General features: G+C 32.3%; 1 protein-coding gene and 1 long non-coding RNA gene across 4 annotated transcripts; one reads left to right on the forward strand and one right to left on the reverse strand.

Moving 5' to 3' along the window:
• The first annotated feature begins 16,452 nt into the window (after positions 1-16,452).
• LOC145066152 (uncharacterized) lies at positions 16,453-21,674 on the forward strand. 3 transcript variants are annotated; one of them, XR_013688648.1, is made up of 3 exons: positions 16,453-16,662; positions 18,536-18,718; positions 21,499-21,674. It is a non-coding gene; the product is annotated as an uncharacterized LOC145066152 (long non-coding RNA). The 3 variants fall into 3 exon arrangements; XR_013688649.1 differs by lacking the exon at positions 21,499-21,674 and adding an exon at positions 20,886-21,239; XR_013688647.1 differs by lacking the exon at positions 21,499-21,674 and having other exon boundaries at positions 18,536-18,857.
• On the reverse strand, positions 17,532-19,407 carry LOC145066151 (aluminum-activated malate transporter 13-like). The gene is made up of 6 exons (XM_079013349.1): positions 19,089-19,407; positions 18,865-19,005; positions 18,525-18,797; positions 18,336-18,442; positions 18,098-18,241; positions 17,532-18,007 (listed from the first exon to the last, which is right to left on the reverse strand). Exons 1-6 carry the CDS (start codon positions 19,354-19,356, stop codon positions 17,687-17,689), a joined length of 1,254 nt encoding a protein of 417 aa, XP_078869475.1. The 5' UTR covers positions 19,357-19,407; the 3' UTR covers positions 17,532-17,686.

Raw genomic sequence — 21,674 nt, forward strand, 5'->3', positions numbered from 1 at the left:
TTTTAAAATTGTTATTTTGATCCAGATTATTTTTTTAATAACCTTCCTTAATTTAAGTCTTCAAAAATTTGGCAAGTATTAATGATTTTGCTATGCATAATTGATTTGTACAAAAAGTTTTGTATCTTGTATCTCTTAAAATTCAAGATATGATTAATATGTTTTATATATAATATAAGATATCTACCCTAATAAATGAAAATGTTATTGCCACTTGTCATTCTCTCATTTAATTGGTCATATGTCATTTTATCATAATTTTGAAATATATTTATTTCCCACTTGTCAATTACTTAATTATTCATTTCCACTATATCATTAATTTAGTTTCTATAAATTAAACCTACTATAATAACTATTAATTTCAAATTTGAAATTTAAAATTTCAATTTCAATCAATTTCAAAAAAATTACATTTTAAACCTTTGTATTTAACATTTTATTATAATAACTCGTTTAGTACACAGGTCTAACAATTAAACGCATAATTTTAATTAATTTATTTTTTGCATGTTTTTTTCATAATTTTCACTTATTTCATATTTCAAATTCAAATAAACTTCTCATTTAATCGTTCCTATTTAACATTATGTTTTAATTAACTCGTATAATATACGGGTTTTACACTTAATAAGATATAATATAAGATATTCATACCACTAGGACCAAAAATATAACTACTCTTTTTGATATCCACTTGGAGACCTTCTATGGATATGACGCGTCATGTAATATTCTTTCTTTGATTGCAAAGTCCTTGTAAACCATGTTACCTTAAATCCATTTTGCTAGGGTACTTGTGCCAAGTTTTTTACTAGATATATTTAAGTGGTCCTTTTTCTTTCTATTATGGTTATGTGTGATGATAAAAATGGTTACTTAACTTGTTCAACGCCTAATTATCACTCGTTGTCAATTTATTAGACGACACGGTATGGGTACAAACGAGAAGTAACACCGGTAACGTGGCGCATCGCGACGGCGTCGTAATGGGGGAACACCCCCCCCCATCTCGTTGCTTCTCGTCATGTAGTTCTCGTGGCCACGGAAACGAGTTGAAACGCGTAAAATTTATCCGTTTGAAAACGGTCGAATACATTAATAAAAAAAATATAACATTTTTACCTCTCTCTTTCTCTCTCTCTCTCTCTCTCTCTCTCTCTCTCTCTCTCTCTCTATATATATATATATATATATATATATATATATATATATATATATATATATATATATATATATATATATATATATATACTCATTTCATTTCAAACATTATCTACATTCTTATTTCTTTCTAAAAAAATGGAGCAAAACCAAAACACCTCCCCATCATCAAACCCAAACACAACTTCCCCTGTCGGGTTTGCCGGTTATGAAGGTTATTTCAACCTTTTATCGACTCATGGCTCACCACAGATCTCATAGCAAGGCTCAGCTTTCAACCCCGCTTCACCGCCACTACAGTTTCCCAACTCACCTTACTTTCAACAAAATCAAGGCGGTCAAAACCCAAATTTACAACAAAATCTTTTCCCTTCTTTTGCTTCGATGCAACAACAAACCAACCAACCATCGCCTACGACACAACAATCGGGTGAAGCGGAAGCAGGAGGTAGTAGGAACAAGAAAGGGAAAGGGAAAGGAAAATCAAAAGGGAAATCAATAGCGATAGAAATAAAAAATGCAGACGTTCCACAATAGTGGACACCGGAGGAGGAATACGCTTTGACGGCGGCCTGGTGTGCTACTTCAAAAACCGAACTTCGCGGAAATGGAATGAAAAAAGGAGCTTATTGGGGGCGGTGCTCGACAAGTTTCACGCTATTTTAAAGAAAAATCTGTATCGCAACAATGACATGTTGAGCAGCAAATGGGTATGATAACTAAGCGGTGCAGCAAATTCAACGGTATTTACAACCGGCTTGAGACGCAACAAAAAAGTGGAACCAACGACTTCGATTTGTTCAAATCTGCTAAGGAACAATATCGGGTCGAAATGGGTCATGTTTTCGACTTTGAAAAATCATGGGAATTGTTGCGAGCGGATCCAAAAGGGAATAAAATGCCTACATCGTCGGAGGTTCAATCCAAAAGGTCTCGCAATTCTAGCTCGGTCGACGTGTCGGACGCACGGACTAACATCGACCTAAACGCCGATGACGATGAGATCCCGGATGATATCCAAGAGATATCCCCACCACGACGACCACCCGGACGCGACAAAGCGAGGCGCGCTGCAAGACATGCGGAGGAGGTTAAGACGAGAGCAAAAGATGCGACAGAAATGAGAGTCAAATTCGACGAGCACAATTTATTAATAAAAGAAAAAAATGAGTTGAAACGTCGTCATTTGGAGTTCCTGAAAAGGCAGGCACGGGAGAAGCATGAACAAAAAGAGAGGGAACTAATGACACATAAGTTGTCAATTCTTCGGACAAGCGAGGAGGGTTTAGCGCCTGCTGATCTAGCGGTGCTACAAGCGATAAAGGAACAAATTAGGAAAAAATATTTGGGTTAATTAAGATTGGTGTGGTTTTAGTAGTAATTTGAATGGTAATTTAGTTATTAATTTAGGTTTAAAATTATGTTTTTTTAATTGTAATCAGAATTTTAAATTTTAAATATTATATCTTTTTTTTGTTTTCAAAATTATATGTTTATAAAAAAAAATATTAGTTATTAAAAAAACACAAAAAGAAAAAAAAACGAAAGCAAAAAAAATGTAAAAAAAAACGAAATAGTAAAAGAAATTATAAAAATAAAAATATTTATTTTCAAAAAGTTGGTGTTGCATCTTGTTGCCCATTTCCCCACTTGGTGTCAAAACACCATTTGCTTATGTGACATGTGAGGTGGCACAAGTTGGTGTTGCACCTTGTTGCCCACACCCAATGCTCTTAAACTTAAGCTTACATGTCACTGATCAAGTCATTCAACGATTGGTAAATAAAATAACTTGTCACACCATGTTGAATCGAAAAAAAATGATAACACAACAAGTAAATTGAATAACAACAAACTATTAGTTTACTAATATATATATATATATATATATATATATATATATATATATATATATATAGATAGATAGTGAGACGCAAATCCCTCAGTTTGAGTTCGGCACACCCGAGAGTATGCCCAAATCCCTCAAACCAAGGCTCTGATACCAATTTGTAACGCCCCAAAAATCATAGGGTAAAAATTTCATTTTTAATATATATAAACATTCAATCATCCTTTATTCAAACATTTAAAAGTATTTCAAAATAAATTATTCGTAAGAGTATAATCCTAGAATAACAAATTGCGGAAAACACGGGTATATGCGTTGCGATCAAGCCGGGCTCTTCCTTTTTGAACTAGAAGTACTTGAAACCTTAAACCACAAATTGTAAGCACGAAGCTTATTGAGTTCCCCAAAATACCACATACACAAATAATTAGCCTCTCATGGCTATATCTCGATAAGGACCATCCGATCATGTGTCTTAGTGAAGACCCTCCGGTCTTACGTCTCGGTATAGACCCTCCAGTCATAACTCAATATATATACATAATAATATAACATCATAGGTCACAAGACATAATGCATAATAACACATATCTTAGTATAAGCAAATAAGACCCTCCGATCAATAATACGAATAAGACCCTCCGGTCAATAACACGAAAAAGACCCTCCTGCCACAGACAATATTACCACACAGGTAAGTATAATGAGAAGACTCACCTCGAATGCTAAAGTTCACTAAAAGAAATCCTTAGATGTTGCCCTGATGACTCCCTGAGCTATCAATACCAAAATAACACCCAGGTAGCAATTGGGTTCCAAACTATGATCCATAATCTAAACTTGGGGTAAAATGACCATTTTACCCCTGACCCAACATGAACCAAAACTGAGGCCCAAGCCCAATACCAAAAAGGCCTAAAACCAAAAGATCCATTGTGATATCCCTATTTTTACGGCCATAAAAGACCAATTTTTTTTTGTTTATGCTTTATAAAAATCAGAGTACCCTTTTAATAAAATTGTTGCAGTATTTGTTCCTAGAAAAACATGATAAATGTGTTATGAAAGCATTTTCGAAGAAATGCATTTTATTCCTTTTAAAACTTTAGGATGTCATCGTCAATACAGAAACATAAGCACAAACAGACCTTACATTCATTTACACTAGTGACCTACATCTCTTTTAAATCTCTCAGTATAAAGTAGCTTCATATCGACACATGTGATACAAATAAACTTGAGTGGGTCAGGTTGGGAAACCTGGTGAGTATATAGGGATTTCAATTCCGCAATGTTATATCATATATATAATTTAGAACTCACAAAATATACAATTTCATCATATATATAAGCAACTCTTACCCCGCCTCGTCAATCCTCACAACGAGACTATCCATACTCTCGGACCTTAAAATTTACCTCTCTACTTAATCCATACTCCCGGATCTAAGCCATACTCTCGGGTCAATAACTGTGCATGTTCTATACTCTCAGACTAGGGACAATTGTCTATGTCTAAATCCATACTCCCAGATTAATGACAAATAACTATGTCCTATCCATACTCTCGGATTAAGGACAATTGACTATGTCTTAATCCATGCTCCCAGATTAATGACAAATGACTGTGCCCAATTCATACTCCCGGACTAGGGACGAATGACTATGTCTAATCCATGCTCCCGGATCAATGACATAATTTAAAGTTCTATTCTCTATATATATCTCACTCGTACTGATAGGAAGATACTACCCAATATTCCTCATAATTAATTTAGGTTTACTCTTTATCCTAAATCATCATATATAATCGGGTATGTTCCTTAACACGTATTTCATGCAACATCGAATAACTCGCACATAAACATATATTTAATTCTTCAGTCAATACTTGTATTAAAATTATGTTCATGAAAGAGACTATGCACTCACACATAAACTCTTTAACATTAATTTTACTCTCTAACAAATATTTAATACTTTAATTAATACTTGTATTAAAATCATGTTCAAGAAAGGGACTATGCACTCACACATAAACTCTTTAACAAATATTTAATACTATAATTAATACTTGTATTAAAATCATGTTCATGAAAGGGACTATGTACTCACTTGTAAAAGTGATGACTCCTAACTCGGACAACACTTCGTTTCTTAATAATGTAATTTCCTTCGATGAAACATAATATTATTACAACTAGATTTTAGTCTAATATTTACCATGACTAATTATTAGTCTTAGTATTATTATTATTATATAAGCATTAAACAATATTTTCCAACCACTATGTATAGACAGGGGTCAGACATGAAACACCGAAGGGCAGGACCATTTTGGCATTAAAGCACTTCTGAAATCCAACAACCTAGGCGACCCTTCAAACCGGATTCCCCGTACCGCGAGTAGTAAAAAAAAATATTATAACGACACTTATATAAGTCATAATACTAACCCAAATATTTATTATAAGCTCATAATAATATTACTAATATTAAATATAAGCTATATTTAAAATAGGGTAGGCATATCTCACTTACAACGGGTTTTATTAAAAACCGGGCTCCGCTGGAGCAGAGTTTCTGAGCCGAAAAGCTCTTTTTCTCGGAGCCTTCATGCGCTCCGGGCTTTCTTCTAGCGCTAGGGAAGTTTCCTAGGATTTAAGGGGTTTTAGGGAGTCTAGAGAGAAGTTAGAGAGAGAAAGAAAGTCTTATGGCGTGAAGAAAATATGAAGAGTTCATCTCTTATTTATAGGGGTTTTATCGTAGAGTAGACCCTAAGTTTCGTCCGTATCTTCCGCGTACGAGCTCTATTTTCTACGTTCTTTATATCCACGCGTTGGTATTTACGAGTACTACAACTTTCATTTAGACCCCATCAGCTAATTCTCATTCTATCTCATATTTATAAAATTGTATCGTATTTATCGCGCTCGAAGAGTAGAGACTAAGTTTCGTCCATATCTTTAACATACAAGCTCTATTCTCAACGTTTTATATATACACGTGTTGGTATTTACGAGTAATACAATTTTTATTTAGATCCCGTCAGCTAATTCTCATTCTATCTCAGATTTACAAAATTGTATCGAATTCGTGGTGCTCGAAGAGTATGGACTAAGCTTTGTCCATATCTTTCACATACGAGCTCCGTTTTCGACTGTCTTTTTATCGTTTAACTCCTATTAAAGATATATTCATTTCTCGTTTAGATTATTTTGGCTAAAAATCGACCGATCTAAAATTCGAATTTTCGGGTTGTGCACTGTTATGTTAAATCTTAGAAAAATCTTAACTTCCTCATATGAAGTCAGATTTGAACGTTGTTTTTATGCACGCTCTCGGTTTAATGTATACTATGACTTTTGTTTAGATTGCTAAGGCTAAAAAGTATTTTATCAAAAATTCACTTTTTATGTTACGCGGTGTCGTGCCGGTTTAGCCGTAAAACTTCGACGAGTCATAACTTCTTCGTTATAACTCGGATTTCAACGTTCTTTATATGTACGGAAGCCTTGTGACATATACTATAACTTTGGTTAAGATTATTTATGCTAAATAATATTCTATCAAAAAGTCATTTTTAACGCTCATTGTCTCTAAATTGACTAGCCCGAATCTGCGGGCGTTACATCCATAAAGGCCCAATAATGGTCCAATTTCCAATTTGGGCCCAACCCTCATATGGGCCTCATCTTAAAGCCCAATAATTTCCTTAATCCAAAAAGTTGATCTCAGATGGACCAAAGGCCCAAAGAAGCAAGTCTAATAAATTGGCCCAAGGGTGTGAAGCCCAAAAACACAAGCCCAAACTCAGCTTAACGTCGTACGCAGGGTGTACATTCAGCTACGATGGACGTACTCAGCGAACCAGATCTTAACCTAAACACGGTACGCTGGGTGTACCATTACTTATGCGAGGCGCAACTCGACTTAATCTAAAACTGATTTCTTGACTTAACCACTTAAGCACTTTGCACCCAAGCTTCGGGGATCCATAAAATAAAGTTCTTAATGTGTAAAGTCGACACTTTTATGTAATTGCATGACCCAATGGGACCTAACAACCATCTTAGTCCATTAATACTCATTCAAATCCAACTAGAACATGCATTGACCATTCATAGACATCAAGCAATCATTTTTATGAACTAGAAACATCAGAAGAGACAAGATCTATCACTCCAAGCTCCTGGAGTGGCTCAAAACCACAAGAACTTAATACACCATAAAAGCCATTAATCTTTCCATAAACTCAAACTAGCATAAGAAGTCAAGTTAATAACTTGTTACCTCTTGAAGCTTCCCAAAAGTATGAAGATTCTGGATTTATAACCCCAAGGCTACACCAAACTTGATCACCACGATCCAATTCCTTGAAATAACACTAAGAACCCTTCAAAAATCACTTCCAAGCTCAAGAATGCACCACCAAGGGTATTAGGGTTCGAAAATGAGGCTCAAGGACAATGGTGGCTAAGAAATGAAAGAGCATTGAGCTCATAAATGTGTTTAAATAGTGCCCAAGCCCTAAACATTAAGGTTTGGCACTCTGCTCATTACGTTAGGCGTACCCCAAGCTTACGTTGGGCGTACCTACCCAGGCACGTGCCCTCCTCCATGCACGTATGGGACCAGCTTGCCAACTTTTTCCATTAAGGGCTAAATCTGCAAAATATTTCAAACTGCCATAACTTCCTCATCTAAGGTCCGTTTCCAATGAACCTTACATCCACGAAAAAGTGGTGAGAAGCCCTACGCTCCTAACAACACACCATGGCCTAAAAAAATTCCAGAACAAAACCCAAAATCTATAAAAGACTGAGTTATAAAATTAAAATTATACCATTGACCTCTAAGGGCTCTGTCGAACACTTGGATCACTTAAACCATAACACCCATATCTGAAAAGGGCCAAATTCGGTCTTCCCCGAGGCCCTAAGCCATATGATCACTGATGATTGGGCCGCAACCCTGAATAATGAAGAAATCCAAAACTGAGTGTTACATACTCAAAATATGATTGGGTAGTGAAGGGTTGTGTGGATTAATAAATGAGAGGCTATGTGAATTAAACCGTATATATTTTATCGTACTATTGTGCACACCCAAAGTACTATTGTACTGTTGTGCCTAGTCATTTAGGGAAATATTAGTAAGTAAAATGATGTGTGAAATAATGAGATGTGACTTGTTGTGCTGTGACCAAAGTATTATCATACTGTTATGTTTGCCCAAAGTACTATCGTACTGTTGTGTTGTGCCCAAAGTACCATTGTACTGCTATTCCTAGATGTTTAAGGAAGAATAAATAACAACCATTGCTGATAAAGATCCTTTACGAAAGATTTCTCGAGATCATTGTTTTAAGATTATGAAGTGAGGATAAGGAGAATGAGTAACTGAGTTATTTGTTTGCTAAAAATGTATAATTAAAAAATTGTAATATTATGGGTAGAAAACCCTATGTACCCACCAAGTCCCAATCTGACCAACTCAATTTCTGTGTATCATAAGTATCGATATGAAGGTATATGATGTTTGGATATGATGAGAGATCAAAGGAAATGTTGGCCATTAGATGTTGTAAGGAAAGTAATGATTATGTTTATGCTTATATTTCTAGTATCAACTATCACATCCCAAACTTTAATAATTAATGAAAAACATTTCTTCGGAAATAATTTTTATGGGACAAATTCTGCTATATAAAGAAAACTCTGTTTTTTTATAAGCATAAATAAAAATATCTTTTTTGACAGTGAAATTAGGATGTCACAGATTCTAACATGACCGATCATATCGAAATATATAAAGATCCCCAAACATTCAGTCAATCCTTTAGATGATTATTAAACAAAGCAACACCATACGAATGATATGGATAAACCTAAAGCTATATATTGTGACAAAAAGGATGTTGAATCAATACGACTTGACAATGAATTGTAGAACATCAGTATTGGAGACCCCACCATCACCACCTACTATAATTTTATCAAAGCAATCAGACTCTCCCTAAGAACATTGGTTCACTAGTTCCCAATAAGAACTTATCACATACATAATCGATGAGCTTACCCTCAAATAAGACTACATAACAAGCCTATTCAAAACTGATACCCTCTTCCCGTATTCTTGGAGGCTTACTCTATGCTTCTCTTAGGAAAGCAAAAATGTCACAAATGGACCGCCATTCCCCCCCTCTCAGATCCCGGACTCCGCTTCATCGCTTATCGTGTTGAATATGATTATGGAATCACTAGACAACCACCACTAACAACCACCGCCCTTTTATAGGCAATAGTCATAACAACAATGGCTTATCGGCGGCCACCCTCCAACGACGCAACAACAACATCAACACTAGCCAATATGGTCTTCCAAAGATGGCTCGACTTGGGCTCCAACACCATGAACCAATAAGGCTCTTTCTTTATGGGTCATGTTTCATCAACAACCATAGCTACTCTGTTTTGCCTAACGCCACAAGTCTTAAACCCATATGGATCGGGATTATAGGACCCAAAAAACAAGCCCGATTTTACATCCAAACTCATTTTTTGGGTCCTTCATCGCTTTGGTCTTGGTTCTGGACACATAACTCTAACAAGGCTATTGCTCTCCTATAGATGTTTAACTTTATGGCTTGACACGATCAGAGCCATAAGGGGTGATATATAGACAAAGTGACAATCTAACATCTACACTCAGATGCATGTGTCTTTAATACTATTTAAAATAAATGTCCTTTTTTCATTCGATCTTAGTTTCTTTAGGTGGATTTTAGGTCTTCCATGTTCCATCAAGCACTTGGTACGTATATATCTTCCCTAAAGGGCTCGTGGTATCGCTCTTTCATGTTTTTCAGTCGAATTTGAAAGTAAAAACAAAATCTTCTAATATCATTTGCAAATAGATGTTAGTGTACAAAGATTATTGATTTGTATGCATTTCATAGGCCCGCTTTGGACCCTTATACATTTAGCCCAATAACACTATTATTAAAAAAATATCCGAATTCAAATTTGAATTTTTGGATTTGGATTTTTTGGATAGCCACTTTATATATATATATATATATATATATATATATATATATATATATATATATATATATATATATATTGGGTATTTTAGATATCTGAAATCTATAAATATTTTTGTTTTTTTTTCTATTATATTTTATCTTATTATTATATTATTTAAAAATACAAATTTGGAAGATTTAGATCAAGGTTAATATTCTCTGTCATTTTTTAAATTTTGATGAACTGGCTCTTTTGGTCTCTTCATTTCATGGTTCCTATTCCCATGACTTTTATTTGTTTTTTTTATCCGAAAAGATGATTTGTTATTGTTACATATTATCTTATTACTTTTATATGTTTTGAGCAACTGCTACTTATTTGTATTATAGTTGTAACTAAGATTTTATCTGAGGCGCATTTGTGGCAGCAATAATGGATTTAAGAAGATAAACTCTTTTAGCAGTAATAGAAACTTAGAAGGATTAAGTTGCTAAAGCACAAAAAGTCAAGAATCAAAGCCATGTGAAGCAAAATATTTAAAAATAAGCATGAAAATATAAAAAAAAATTATATCGAAAAATAGACAAATTCAAATTTATATATATATATATATATATATATATATATATATATATATATATATATATATATATATATATATATATATATATATATATATATAACAAACAAAAGTTCTAAATTTATGTCGAAACGTTTACTACATCAGATTCATATCGACACATGATACATAAAAATAAACACATAATAAATTAGTTTTTTTTAACTTAATGAATTTTATAAAGTTCAAAGCGGAGGGGGTCAAAATAATATTTTACAAAGCCAAAAGATGGTAACTATAGAAGAACCATATTATGTATACTACGAGTGTAAACACCAAAGTTTAGAAAATGGATGTGTGAAATTGTCATTTTAAAAAGTTCGAAGTTGAGGGGGATAAAGATAATATATTAAAAAGTAGAGGGAAGGAAAATAGAGGGTGGGAAAGCGACATTTTAGAAAGTTTAAAATTGAGAGGTAAAGTGACATTTTTCTGAAAAATATAGGTTGATGGCATCATTTTAGAAAATAGTGGGTAGAAAATATTGATGAATATAAAGTAAATGGATGAGAAAAGTCGGTGGATAACTCCACCGATTTGATTTTTAGAATATATATATATATATATATATATATATATATATATATATATATATATATATATATATATATCCGATCCAAAGGCAGGGCGAGCAAGGCTAAGGCCCAGGGCAGCAATGGACATGAGGACATCAGATTTTGTTTTGGTCTTATGGGTAGACATCTTATTTGGGCTCAAAAAAATATGATGAGTTAACTAGGGTACGATTTTGAGGTTCTAAGAATGCAGCGTGAAAAAAGCATGCCTCAATATTTTGATAAATGTACCTCGCACTTATAAATCGAAGATTCAGTGAGAACAGAAGAAGACGAGGAGACGGGGGAGCAATATTTAATAACAAAGATAGATAGGGCAACTTCGAAGACGAGGATCCCGTTGATAATCAGGGCTTGAGAGTTAAGAGGGCAACAACGACCTTACACGATGAGAGAATGCCTCGTAGAAGATGGATGCACACAAAATCCCTACCTATATCGATCAATCCAATCAATCAGAAATGGTAACTTCTTGATTTTTTAAATGGAAGTGTATAAATTCGCCCATGTATGATTCTACCTGTAAGCTTCTTAATCACTAGTTAAGCAGTGAACTTTTTTTTCAATTCGAATTCTCAATATCTATATTGATTTTCAACATATTAATTGGTAAGTTAGAATCAATTTCTGTTAATATCTAAATGTGGGCAATTCGAAATTAAATCACTAAATTGCTAATTTGTTTCTGAGTTGATTAATTTCATAATTTTAGTAGTTGTTAAATATTTTTTTCTTTAATTTAAAAATCAAAATCTAAAATTATTGATAAATTAATCTTGTTTAGTTTGGAATTGCTAATTTGATTTTAATTACAGTTTATTAAAGTTAACTGAGAAATTTTGTTTTGAGTGGTGTTTTCTTGATTTGAATATTGTAGTCAAAAGAGATGGATTTAGATGTTTGCTCCCATTACGTCATCAATGGAGAATAAACATTGGATTATTGATCAGATGCACAATTCAACTATACAAGTACAATTTTCTATTTGTTATTGCTATAAGGTTTATATATTATTTCATATTTTTTTCTTCAAATTCTGGCGATTGTTAGTTTGTTGGTATATACTATTTTTTTTTTCATTCCATTTTTGAAGTGGTTGAAGTTGGGCTACTAAGTATTGTTATGTTTAGGATTACTTGGGATCAGTTGTTTTTTGTTATTCTCTAAGTCCTAGATGTGTTTGTTTTTTTATATAATATAGTTACTAATTTAACTTATCTTCTAGGTTTTTGTTGGTTATATTATATTGTAATATAATCAAAAACTTTGTATCAGCTAATTTTCTGCTGGTATTTTTTTATTGTTCATTAAAGTTTATAGTTCACAACAAAAAGGAAGAATTGAATTTTTATTCTAAGAATTAAAGATTTACCAGATTGTTTATTTGATTACAATTTGATGAGTGTTAAATTGTAGGTGTTATCTGCAAGCTTTAATTTTATATGAATATATGGATCAAGGCTTTATAAAATGTATTATATTTTAATATTATAAAAATGAAGTTGTATATTGATAATATGTTCAATCAGTAATGTATACACATCAAGACATTTTTTAGTCTTTTCATTGGGGGCATAAGAAACCAATAGACCGGCCCTATATATATATATATATATATATATATATATATATATATATATATATATATATATATATAATCTGTTAAACTATTGTTGTTGCTTTTATTTAGTCCATCTTGTTGTAGTTTTAACTTTTGTCACCATGTTATTATTTTTAACATTTTCTCCTACCAAAATGTTTTAATTTATGGATCTTTATCTTATTGAAGGATGAGACTTAATTGTTAATTTTTTTTTGCTAATACTTAATGGTTTATTATTTGTGTGTCCTAAAAGTGGTACTCATCACTTAGTTTAGTATTGTAGACCCTCAACTGTGTTAGGTTTTAGAGTCTGTATATGTTATGTCTGTGTATGTTGTATCTGAGTCTGATTGCAAAAACTTTCACAGTTGTTATATATTAAGTCTTCAATGTATTGTTACAATAGTATGTTTGGTTTCGAGGTTTTTCTACGCTAGGTTTCGTAGTGACATATACGTAATTATTTGACAGTTTGTCACTGTCTATTTATTGGTCTTTCTCTAACTGACTCCCTGTTTTGTCAACATATAAATAGGGATGTTATTTAGAATGTAGAATGTGCTTTTTGCATGTTCTTACTTCCAAAGTTGTAATTGAACTTTCATACTCTGAGTCAAATCAAAATCTTTTACTCTCGTGTACAATCTTTACTTTCATTTCAAACATGATTTCATACTTTTAGAATATATTCGATCCTACAAACTGGGTAATAAGTTAATACTTAATATTAAATGGTTAATTCTGCATATTTTATTTAGATAAAATTTGATAGTAATAAAAAAACCAAAAAATTCTCGATATTCGATTTTGATATATGATTCTGTATCCGAAATTTTAGACACCGTATCAACTTGGATATCCGAAAATATCAAAATTTTCAGATATTTTGGTTTTGAACACAATGGTTAAGATTTGAAATTCCACATAAAATATATAGAGCTCAAACCCTAGCACGTACAAAATATCACTAGTGCTATGTGACTAGTATTCAATACATACTTTGGACAAGTTCACATGAGGTGCTCATATGATGCAATTTACTATTTTTTTACTTTGTAATATATATATATATATATATATATATATATATATATATATATATATATATATATATATATATTAATAAAAAGGGTTAAGATCATTGTTGCCCATGGAACTTTCTCGAATTGGTTTAAAAGGTCCCCAAAATTGTTTTTTTTGGCTCTCAAGGGGTATAAGGTGAAGTTTGTTGGGTTTAAAAACATATTTGGAGTTCTTGAAGGGGGTAAAATGGTTACCCCTTGCCATGTCATAAGCCACGTAAGCACTTAAATTGCTATGTATTTGCTTTCGTTTGCCACATTGTAAGCATAATAACTTCCGCCTTTTTCTTTTTTCCCTCTGCTACTCTCTCCTTTTCTCTCTCAACTTACTTAATGCAATCAATAGGATTGATATTTTAGTTCATTAATTCAATTTCGATTATTTTATGTAATTAGTAGCAAGAGTTCATCAGAAAATCGATCCGATGAGTTTTGATTTTGATTTCGATTATACATGTGAGTTTCAAAAGGTTTGTGTTCACCAAAGTTTTGAAAGGAAGGTTTGACATAGAGGAGGTTTTTATTTTAATAAATCATGTAGGTTTCGTATTTTGAAAGGTCCGTATTCAAAAAATGATTTATAAATTGATTTTCTTCACAAACGAGATTTGTGCGTTTTTTGCACATGAGATTTTAGAAAATTGTTTGCTTGCTCAACTGGTTGAGAAAATAATTTTTCAGACAGCGATTCCTTTATATGAGATTTGATTCCTAAATAATCCATTCAAAGAAAGCAATATTACCTTAGGGCTTGAAGACATGCTCGTGGTTGATCTCGCACATCATTTTTGAATTAGTTTGATTTAACTTTTAACAAGTAATTAATTATTTTATAAAAATTAATTACTATATATGGACAAACACATATTCAATTACTTCCACATGACATGGGTGATACATGTGGTTCAAGTGTAGTGGTGACATTTTATATCGGTTGTTTTAGGTGAATGTGATTAAAAAACATGTCAATATTCACTTTATGTCCCATAAAAATAAAAAATAAAAACTTAAATGACGAACTAAATTAATTCCGAAAAGTTTAAAGGACAAAAGTGACATTAACTTAATAAAAAGGGCGCTGATTTTTCCAAGGAAGAATTTGAGTAATCCACTTAAATTAAGAGTATAATGACAATTATACTCCTATTTTGATATTCAGTGGATTTAAATTTGTTTTGGCCGCTGCTTGTTCTAATTATACCAAAATAATATATTGACATTTTATATCCCCTGTCTTTTTTTATATACCCATTTGTAATGTTTAAGCTTTTATTAATTTTTTTGTTGCTGCTTCTTTCTTCATAAGCGATTATACCCAAATTAATATATTGATCACTTTAAATCCTTCATTTTTTTTTGTGACCATCTTTTATTGTTTACACTGACATTTTTCCTTTTCCTTTTTTACAACAAACCCGGAAAAAAATTGGAAAATTTCGAGATGCCCCTTAAAATTTTTTCAATGGTTTATTTTTTTTGGAAAATTTCGTTTTATACTGCGGTGATACACTTTAAAAAAATTTGGGCTATCCTAAAATTTTGTTTTATGTTTTGCCCAACACAATTACTTAAATTTTGACTACGCCACTGTAATTGACGTATGACTACTTTAAATATTTTACATGTATTAGTTTGAATTTTTTTATTGCACAATATTTTATTGTGATTTAAAATTTCTTTAGTTAAAATTGCACAACATTTTATTGTGATTTGAAATTACTTTAATTCGAATTAAAGTAATTTTAAATCACAATAAACCACTGAAAAAAATTTAAGAGGCATCTCGAAAATTTCCAATTTTTTTCCCGGGTTCGTTGTAAAGAAAGGAAAAGGAAAAATGGTGGTGTAAACAATAAAAGATGATCACAGAATTTAAAAAAGGATGGAGGATCTAAAATGTCAATATATTAATTTGGATATAATCGCTTATGAAAAAAAAAAGATGAGTGTAGAATTAAAAAAAGACGGGGGATATAAAGTATCACTATATTATTTTGGTATAATAGGCTTATGAGTTATGAAGAAACGAAGCAACGGCCAAAATAAATTAAAATCCATTTAATAACAAAATAAGGGTATAACTGTTATTAGACTCTTAATTTAAGTGGATTAATCAAATTCTTCGTGGAAGAATATATAATCGCTTATGAAAAAAAAAAGATGAGTGTAGAATTAAAAAAAGACGGGGGATATAAAGTATCACTATATTATTTTGGTATAATAGGCTTATGAGTTATGAAGAAACGAAGCAACGGCCAAAATAAATTAAAATCCATTTAATAACAAAATAAGGGTATAACTGTTATTAGACTCTTAATTTAAGTGGATTAATCAAATTCTTGGTGGAAGAATCAGCACCCTAATAAAAACTATCTATTTATTAAAAGAAATATTGTCAAACATTAATATCTTTAAAAACCAAATATTAATTTTATGATTTGTTACCTAAAATAACAGCAAAATAATAATGGGCCATTATACAAAGTTAATTGACCTTTTAATGATATTGTAATTACAGGATCAATTTCGTAAGTAATGAGATGAAAGAAAAAAGATTTCTCAACCGGATCGGGCCGTACAAACGGTGGTACTCCGGCGAGCTCTTCTCACGAAGCAATTTCCATTCGCTTCCAAAGAGTTGACTTGATGGTTTAATTTCAGGCCGCCTGTCCTTCGATGGAAACACGCAAGTACTCAGATAACGATTTACGGATGTGAACTTGATTCGTCTTCCCAGAGGTTAGTAAATGCTAAATTCTTGCAATTTTCGCTTTGAAAACCCGTTCCTTTCAGTTTTCATTAATGCAATGGCCGTTTACACCAGTTGCCGAATCCAAACAGCATATGTGAACTTGATGATTCTGAGATGAACAACGGATGTAAGGGCTGACAAGACAACTTTGCATACAGCGAATAATCTTATTAGTAACCCTAGCATAATTAGTTTCAATTTTATGAGAAGCACATGGTTTATCTATTGATTTGTCTCTTCGATTTCTTTGCTTCCCTGGTATAGGGTTGTTAGTATACATTTAGTATGTTTTTTGTGAGTCTGAATAATTCAAGCAGATCATGATATAGCATCAATTCATTCCAATCCTCTACTTCATTTGCGTTAAAATCATATTTGGAGTGCCCAACCAAAGTTGATTTTTTAGTTTGTTTATCTCATTATTGTTTGCTGGTGGTGATCATTGTCTATCATATGATGATCATTATAACAATCAGTCAATCATAATGATAGAAGTTTACAAAAATTAATACTTGTATGCTTGTACTACCTGCTTTTTTCTTTCTGAAACTTAGTTTGGTCCTTCAAGCCTCCCTTTCACAAGAAAGGGGTAAAAACTTATATATTTGGGTTATGCAATTTGTTTACCATTTTTTTGAATAATCACCAACAATCAGTTGCCATGTTAAGGTAAATAGTTCTTCTATAAAGAAATATTTGTGTCTGTAACTAGAAACCGGCATAAGTCTCCCATAAAGAGAAATCACATTAAAGATTTACTGCTGCAGTAAAATAAATAATAAATACAATTTTTGTATATACAAGTTTCACATTCAAAGTCAAAGTATGCCAACTAATAGAGAAAAGAGTGAGTATCTATATGATAATAGGCGTCTATATTTATAGCATCACTCACATTATTCTACATGTAAATTCATAGGCTATTTGTTCTCTTAAGCTTTTCTGTGTTACCATCTTCAGTGGTTAATCACACATATTAATATATATACATAACCCACCTGTAACTGTAAGCTATTTATATTGAAAATCAGCAACCTCTCCAAGTTCTTCCACTTCTTTAGCCAACACTTTTACTTTATCAACTATCTCCATCAATAGAAACATAAAGTTTGCTACAGCAAGAGCTTCAACAGTTTCAAATGCTTGTAACTCTGAACTTGAAAGTATAGTCAACTCTAGTTTAGTGGATTGTACTTCTGGAAGCACTAGGACTTTTTCATTCCCCCTTCTCATTTTCATGATACTTTCTCCTAGCTCTCTTAGGGTAACTCCAAGTGACAAACCTACATTCTTGCATGTCTCTTTGATGGGCTCTTGTAGAGTTCTTGAGGGCTATGCATACAAATCAACATTATATGTCTACTTTGTAACTATGTACAAAATCATCTGTTGTATTAACATTAGTCTAAATCTAAAGAGTACCTGTAATGGTGATTCGATACATGCTTGCAGTGACAAAATGATTGAAGCTAGCTCCCTGAGTTTCTCTCCTATCTGTAGATATTTCTCCCAAGGATAGCAAAATCCAAAATTTCCATGCCAAGGTTCCCACCTCGAAAAATTAGCCTAAAAAGTACAACAAAATTTAAATATTCCTCTTAAAATTTACGTGTATCCAAGATTATTCACTGAGTTTAATAGGATAAATGATATTAATTACCAGTGACTCATCACTCGACTTTGAATGCAACACTGCTTTGCAACTGCTGGTGTTGATACTTTTTCTTCCTTCTTTCTCGCTCACATTAAAATATGCTTCCATGCATTCTGCAATTCATCATCTATCAGTTTGTTACAAATTCAAAATCATTTTTTTTGTTTGGGTGTAATTGATTAATTAATTAATTACCTTCAATGCAGGAAGCTAGTTTGGTGAAGTTGGATGATGTGGAGTGATGAAGTTCATCACTAGCCCACATGGGGAATATGAGTAAGCTGGTTATAATGCAGACAGAAAAACCCATCCCAATATTAGTGAGACGTTCACGTGCTAATTCCAAGATCTTATCAGCACGCAAACCAGACACAGCTACCAGATTAAAGGTGAGAATAAAGATCATAACTCCATAATCATATCTCTTTTTTATGCTTGGAATCATTCGGTAGTATGTTGCCACAGCACCTAAACATTATTATAATTTATTATATGTACACAAGGTGAATATACAAAAGATTTTGCATATCCTTACCAAAAATAAAAACCGAGTTTCCAACAACTATTGTGTTTCCAGTCTTTCCAAATTTATCTGCCAAAATGGCTGTGAAACACCCTAATCCACCTCCAAGTATGGTGCCAATTCCACGAAGTAACCCTTTACTTAATGTGGCACCTGTTGTATGTTACACAAATTAAAGAATAATTGAAAACTGAAACCATAGAAACTATCTTTAAAATGTGTTGGTAGTTACTAACCTGCATAGAAATCATAGACAACAACAACAGTCATGATAGCCCACATGGCATTTTCTCCAACTTGCTCAAAAAGTGGATCAAGGAGATAGAGGAGTGAAACTAAAACCAAAGCAGTTCCAACTTTGATACTATGAATAACTCTTTTTGCATCCTGTTCATGATGTTTGCTTATAAGATACCAAACATTAAAAAGGGCAAAGTGTTTATTTTGCTTCTCCTTGTTAGGAGAAGCTTCATTTTCATTACAAATGTGTATTGTGGTGCTCATGTTTTTTCCACACTTTTCCTCTTTGGGATGAGTCACACTTCTTTATATAGGAATTGGTGTGGAGTTACACTTATATGGGACATGTTCAAGTGCTAAAATGGAATTTGTCTCCTAAAAATTTAATCTGTATGTGTACTTATTAGTTACTTGATAAGATAATTGCATTATGCACATCCATCACTAACATCAATATTTTAATAGATATTTACTTTCCCTCTATTCTTATTTACTTCATTTTGGGATTTCTTATTCTGTTTTACTGACTATGTTACTGTTTTAGTAACATCACCATGAATAATAATAAGCATATAATAAGACAAAACCAAACCACCCTAATCGTTGGATATAAATATTTATATTTCCACTTACATGTGACCCTATGATGACATATACGGGCCCTCTCTTTCCCTTAATGTGATTAGATATTCATTTGTGTAACCTTTTAGTATATTAAAAACAAGTACTATTGTCGTACTAAAGATTATAAAAGCATAATGATTCATCTAAGATGAAGGCTTAAGAGAATTAAAAAGTCTAGTCAACTCCGAGGAGTTGACCTAATGTGCTGAATACAAAACCCTAATTATAATTTATAAACATGGAAGTGCATAATATTTATTAAATGCTGAAATACATAAGTTAGGTAAAGAAAATTCAATAGAAAGAGACCCAATCAAGTAAATAGAAAGTGACCCATATGCTCTCTAGTGTTGATGACATGAGGAGATTTGGTGCTTTAAAGTTCCAGGTGATGGGAAATTCTTTTTTTTTTTTTTTTTTAATATTTTATTTATTGTACCAAAATCCGTACTTATTGCATGATGATTTCTACTTTGTAGCACCTAGTGTGAGTGTGACCACATTTTCCGCAGTTTACTCCACATTCCTATGTTATTTTCTATCTCATTTTCACACTAGACATCTTTACACACAAATTCAAAAGAAAACCCATGCGTCAATCATTTCTCCATTATTTATATTTATATGTATTCTAGAACACTAACTTTTAATGATATGTGAACACTTACTTTGCTTCACTTATGATCATATATATTAAGGACATCAAAAGTCAAAGCTGTTGTTTCCAACTTTTAAACTCTCAAATCTTGTCCAAGTTAGTGTTAATGAGATACAATTAGACGTCATGAGTGACTTCTGAATGTTGGTGCTGAAGCAATTGGACACTGAGATTGATGCTTCAAAAATCATTTAAGTTTTTGCATTTTCTTTTTGGGTAAAATTTTGTGTTTGATAATGCAATTTTTGAAGGCGTAAATCGCTAATTTCGGAGGAAAGTTGTAACTTTCACTTAGTGAATTATGCCATTTGTGTGGTTATCTTCTTTTTATTAATGTTTGACAATCCACCAACTGAAACTGACTTGTATAAAATCAACATAAGCATGATGTCAATCAAGGATTCAGAGTAAAGAATGACGTGTTTAAGTATCGTTTTTAGCAGAGTAAAGAAGTGGAATTTTTAAGGAATAATCAATGTTGTATTAGTCATATTCATCTATTTTTATGTAGCATCACCTTGCGAACCCTATGAGACGATTTTTGAAAAGTACAGGGACCTAGATGGGAAGTAGCTCAAAGTTACAGTAAAATTTGTAAATTTCAACCCTGCACTTTGTTAAGGAAATTTGGTGGCTTAAAGGTGGAATGGAAGGAGAGACAAAATTGAAAGGCAGGCAGGAAAATTGCTGAATGTCATTCTCCTATGTACCAACATCTGTCTCTATCATGCTCTGCCTTTTTTCACTAAATCATCCGTGCACCACTACAACCAAAATGATTTAAACTCATAAATTCTCTATATTTTAAATTATTTATTAACGGCTGTCATTTCTTTTCTAATAAAACAAAACTGAATTTATGGTATATTCTTTACCTAATATGTCATCATCATCATCATCACCTCAAGTTTTTTGCTTAGTTTTTGTATTTTGTCACGGGTCAAAACGCTAATCCTCCTTTAGAATGTTGAAAAAAATGGAAATTTGAATTCCAGCTACTCTTCATACTTCGTATTAATTATTTTCTTATACATTTTTGTACGTGTTTATTGACAAAATGATATATTATATTTCTGTACGTGTTTACTGGTAAAATTGTTTCATCTGTAAGTTATTTGATGCAGTACTGGTGGATAAAATTGGTGGTGTTTTAAAAAGGTGGACACGTGGAATTTTACTATCTAAAGAAAATCATGTATGTAAGCTTTTAACGCTTTCTGTTTCTTAGGTTTAATATCATGAGCCTCTTCAAAGATATTAGATTGTTATTTTAATTCTATATGCAATAAAGTTTAACACA

This window comes from Lactuca serriola, chromosome 8 (assembly GCF_051521515.1).
Source record: "Lactuca serriola cultivar US96UC23 chromosome 8, Lser_US96UC23_V15, whole genome shotgun sequence".
In the NCBI taxonomy this organism is placed as follows: domain Eukaryota; kingdom Viridiplantae; phylum Streptophyta; class Magnoliopsida; order Asterales; family Asteraceae; genus Lactuca; species Lactuca serriola.

Bases quoted from the DNA above. Each gene is read 5' to 3' on its own strand.
- LOC145066151 (XM_079013349.1), bottom strand. From the start codon at position 19,356: ATGAGCACCACAATACACATTTGTAATGAAAATGAAGCTTCTCCTAAC. The intron at 18,798-18,864 runs GTAAGGATATGC...AATAATGTTTAG, and splicing joins AAACTCGGTTTTTATTTTTG to GTGCTGTGGCAACATACTAC. The intron at 18,008-18,097 runs GTACTCTTTAGA...TTGTATGCATAG, and splicing joins GTATCGAATCACCATTACAG to CCCTCAAGAACTCTACAAGA.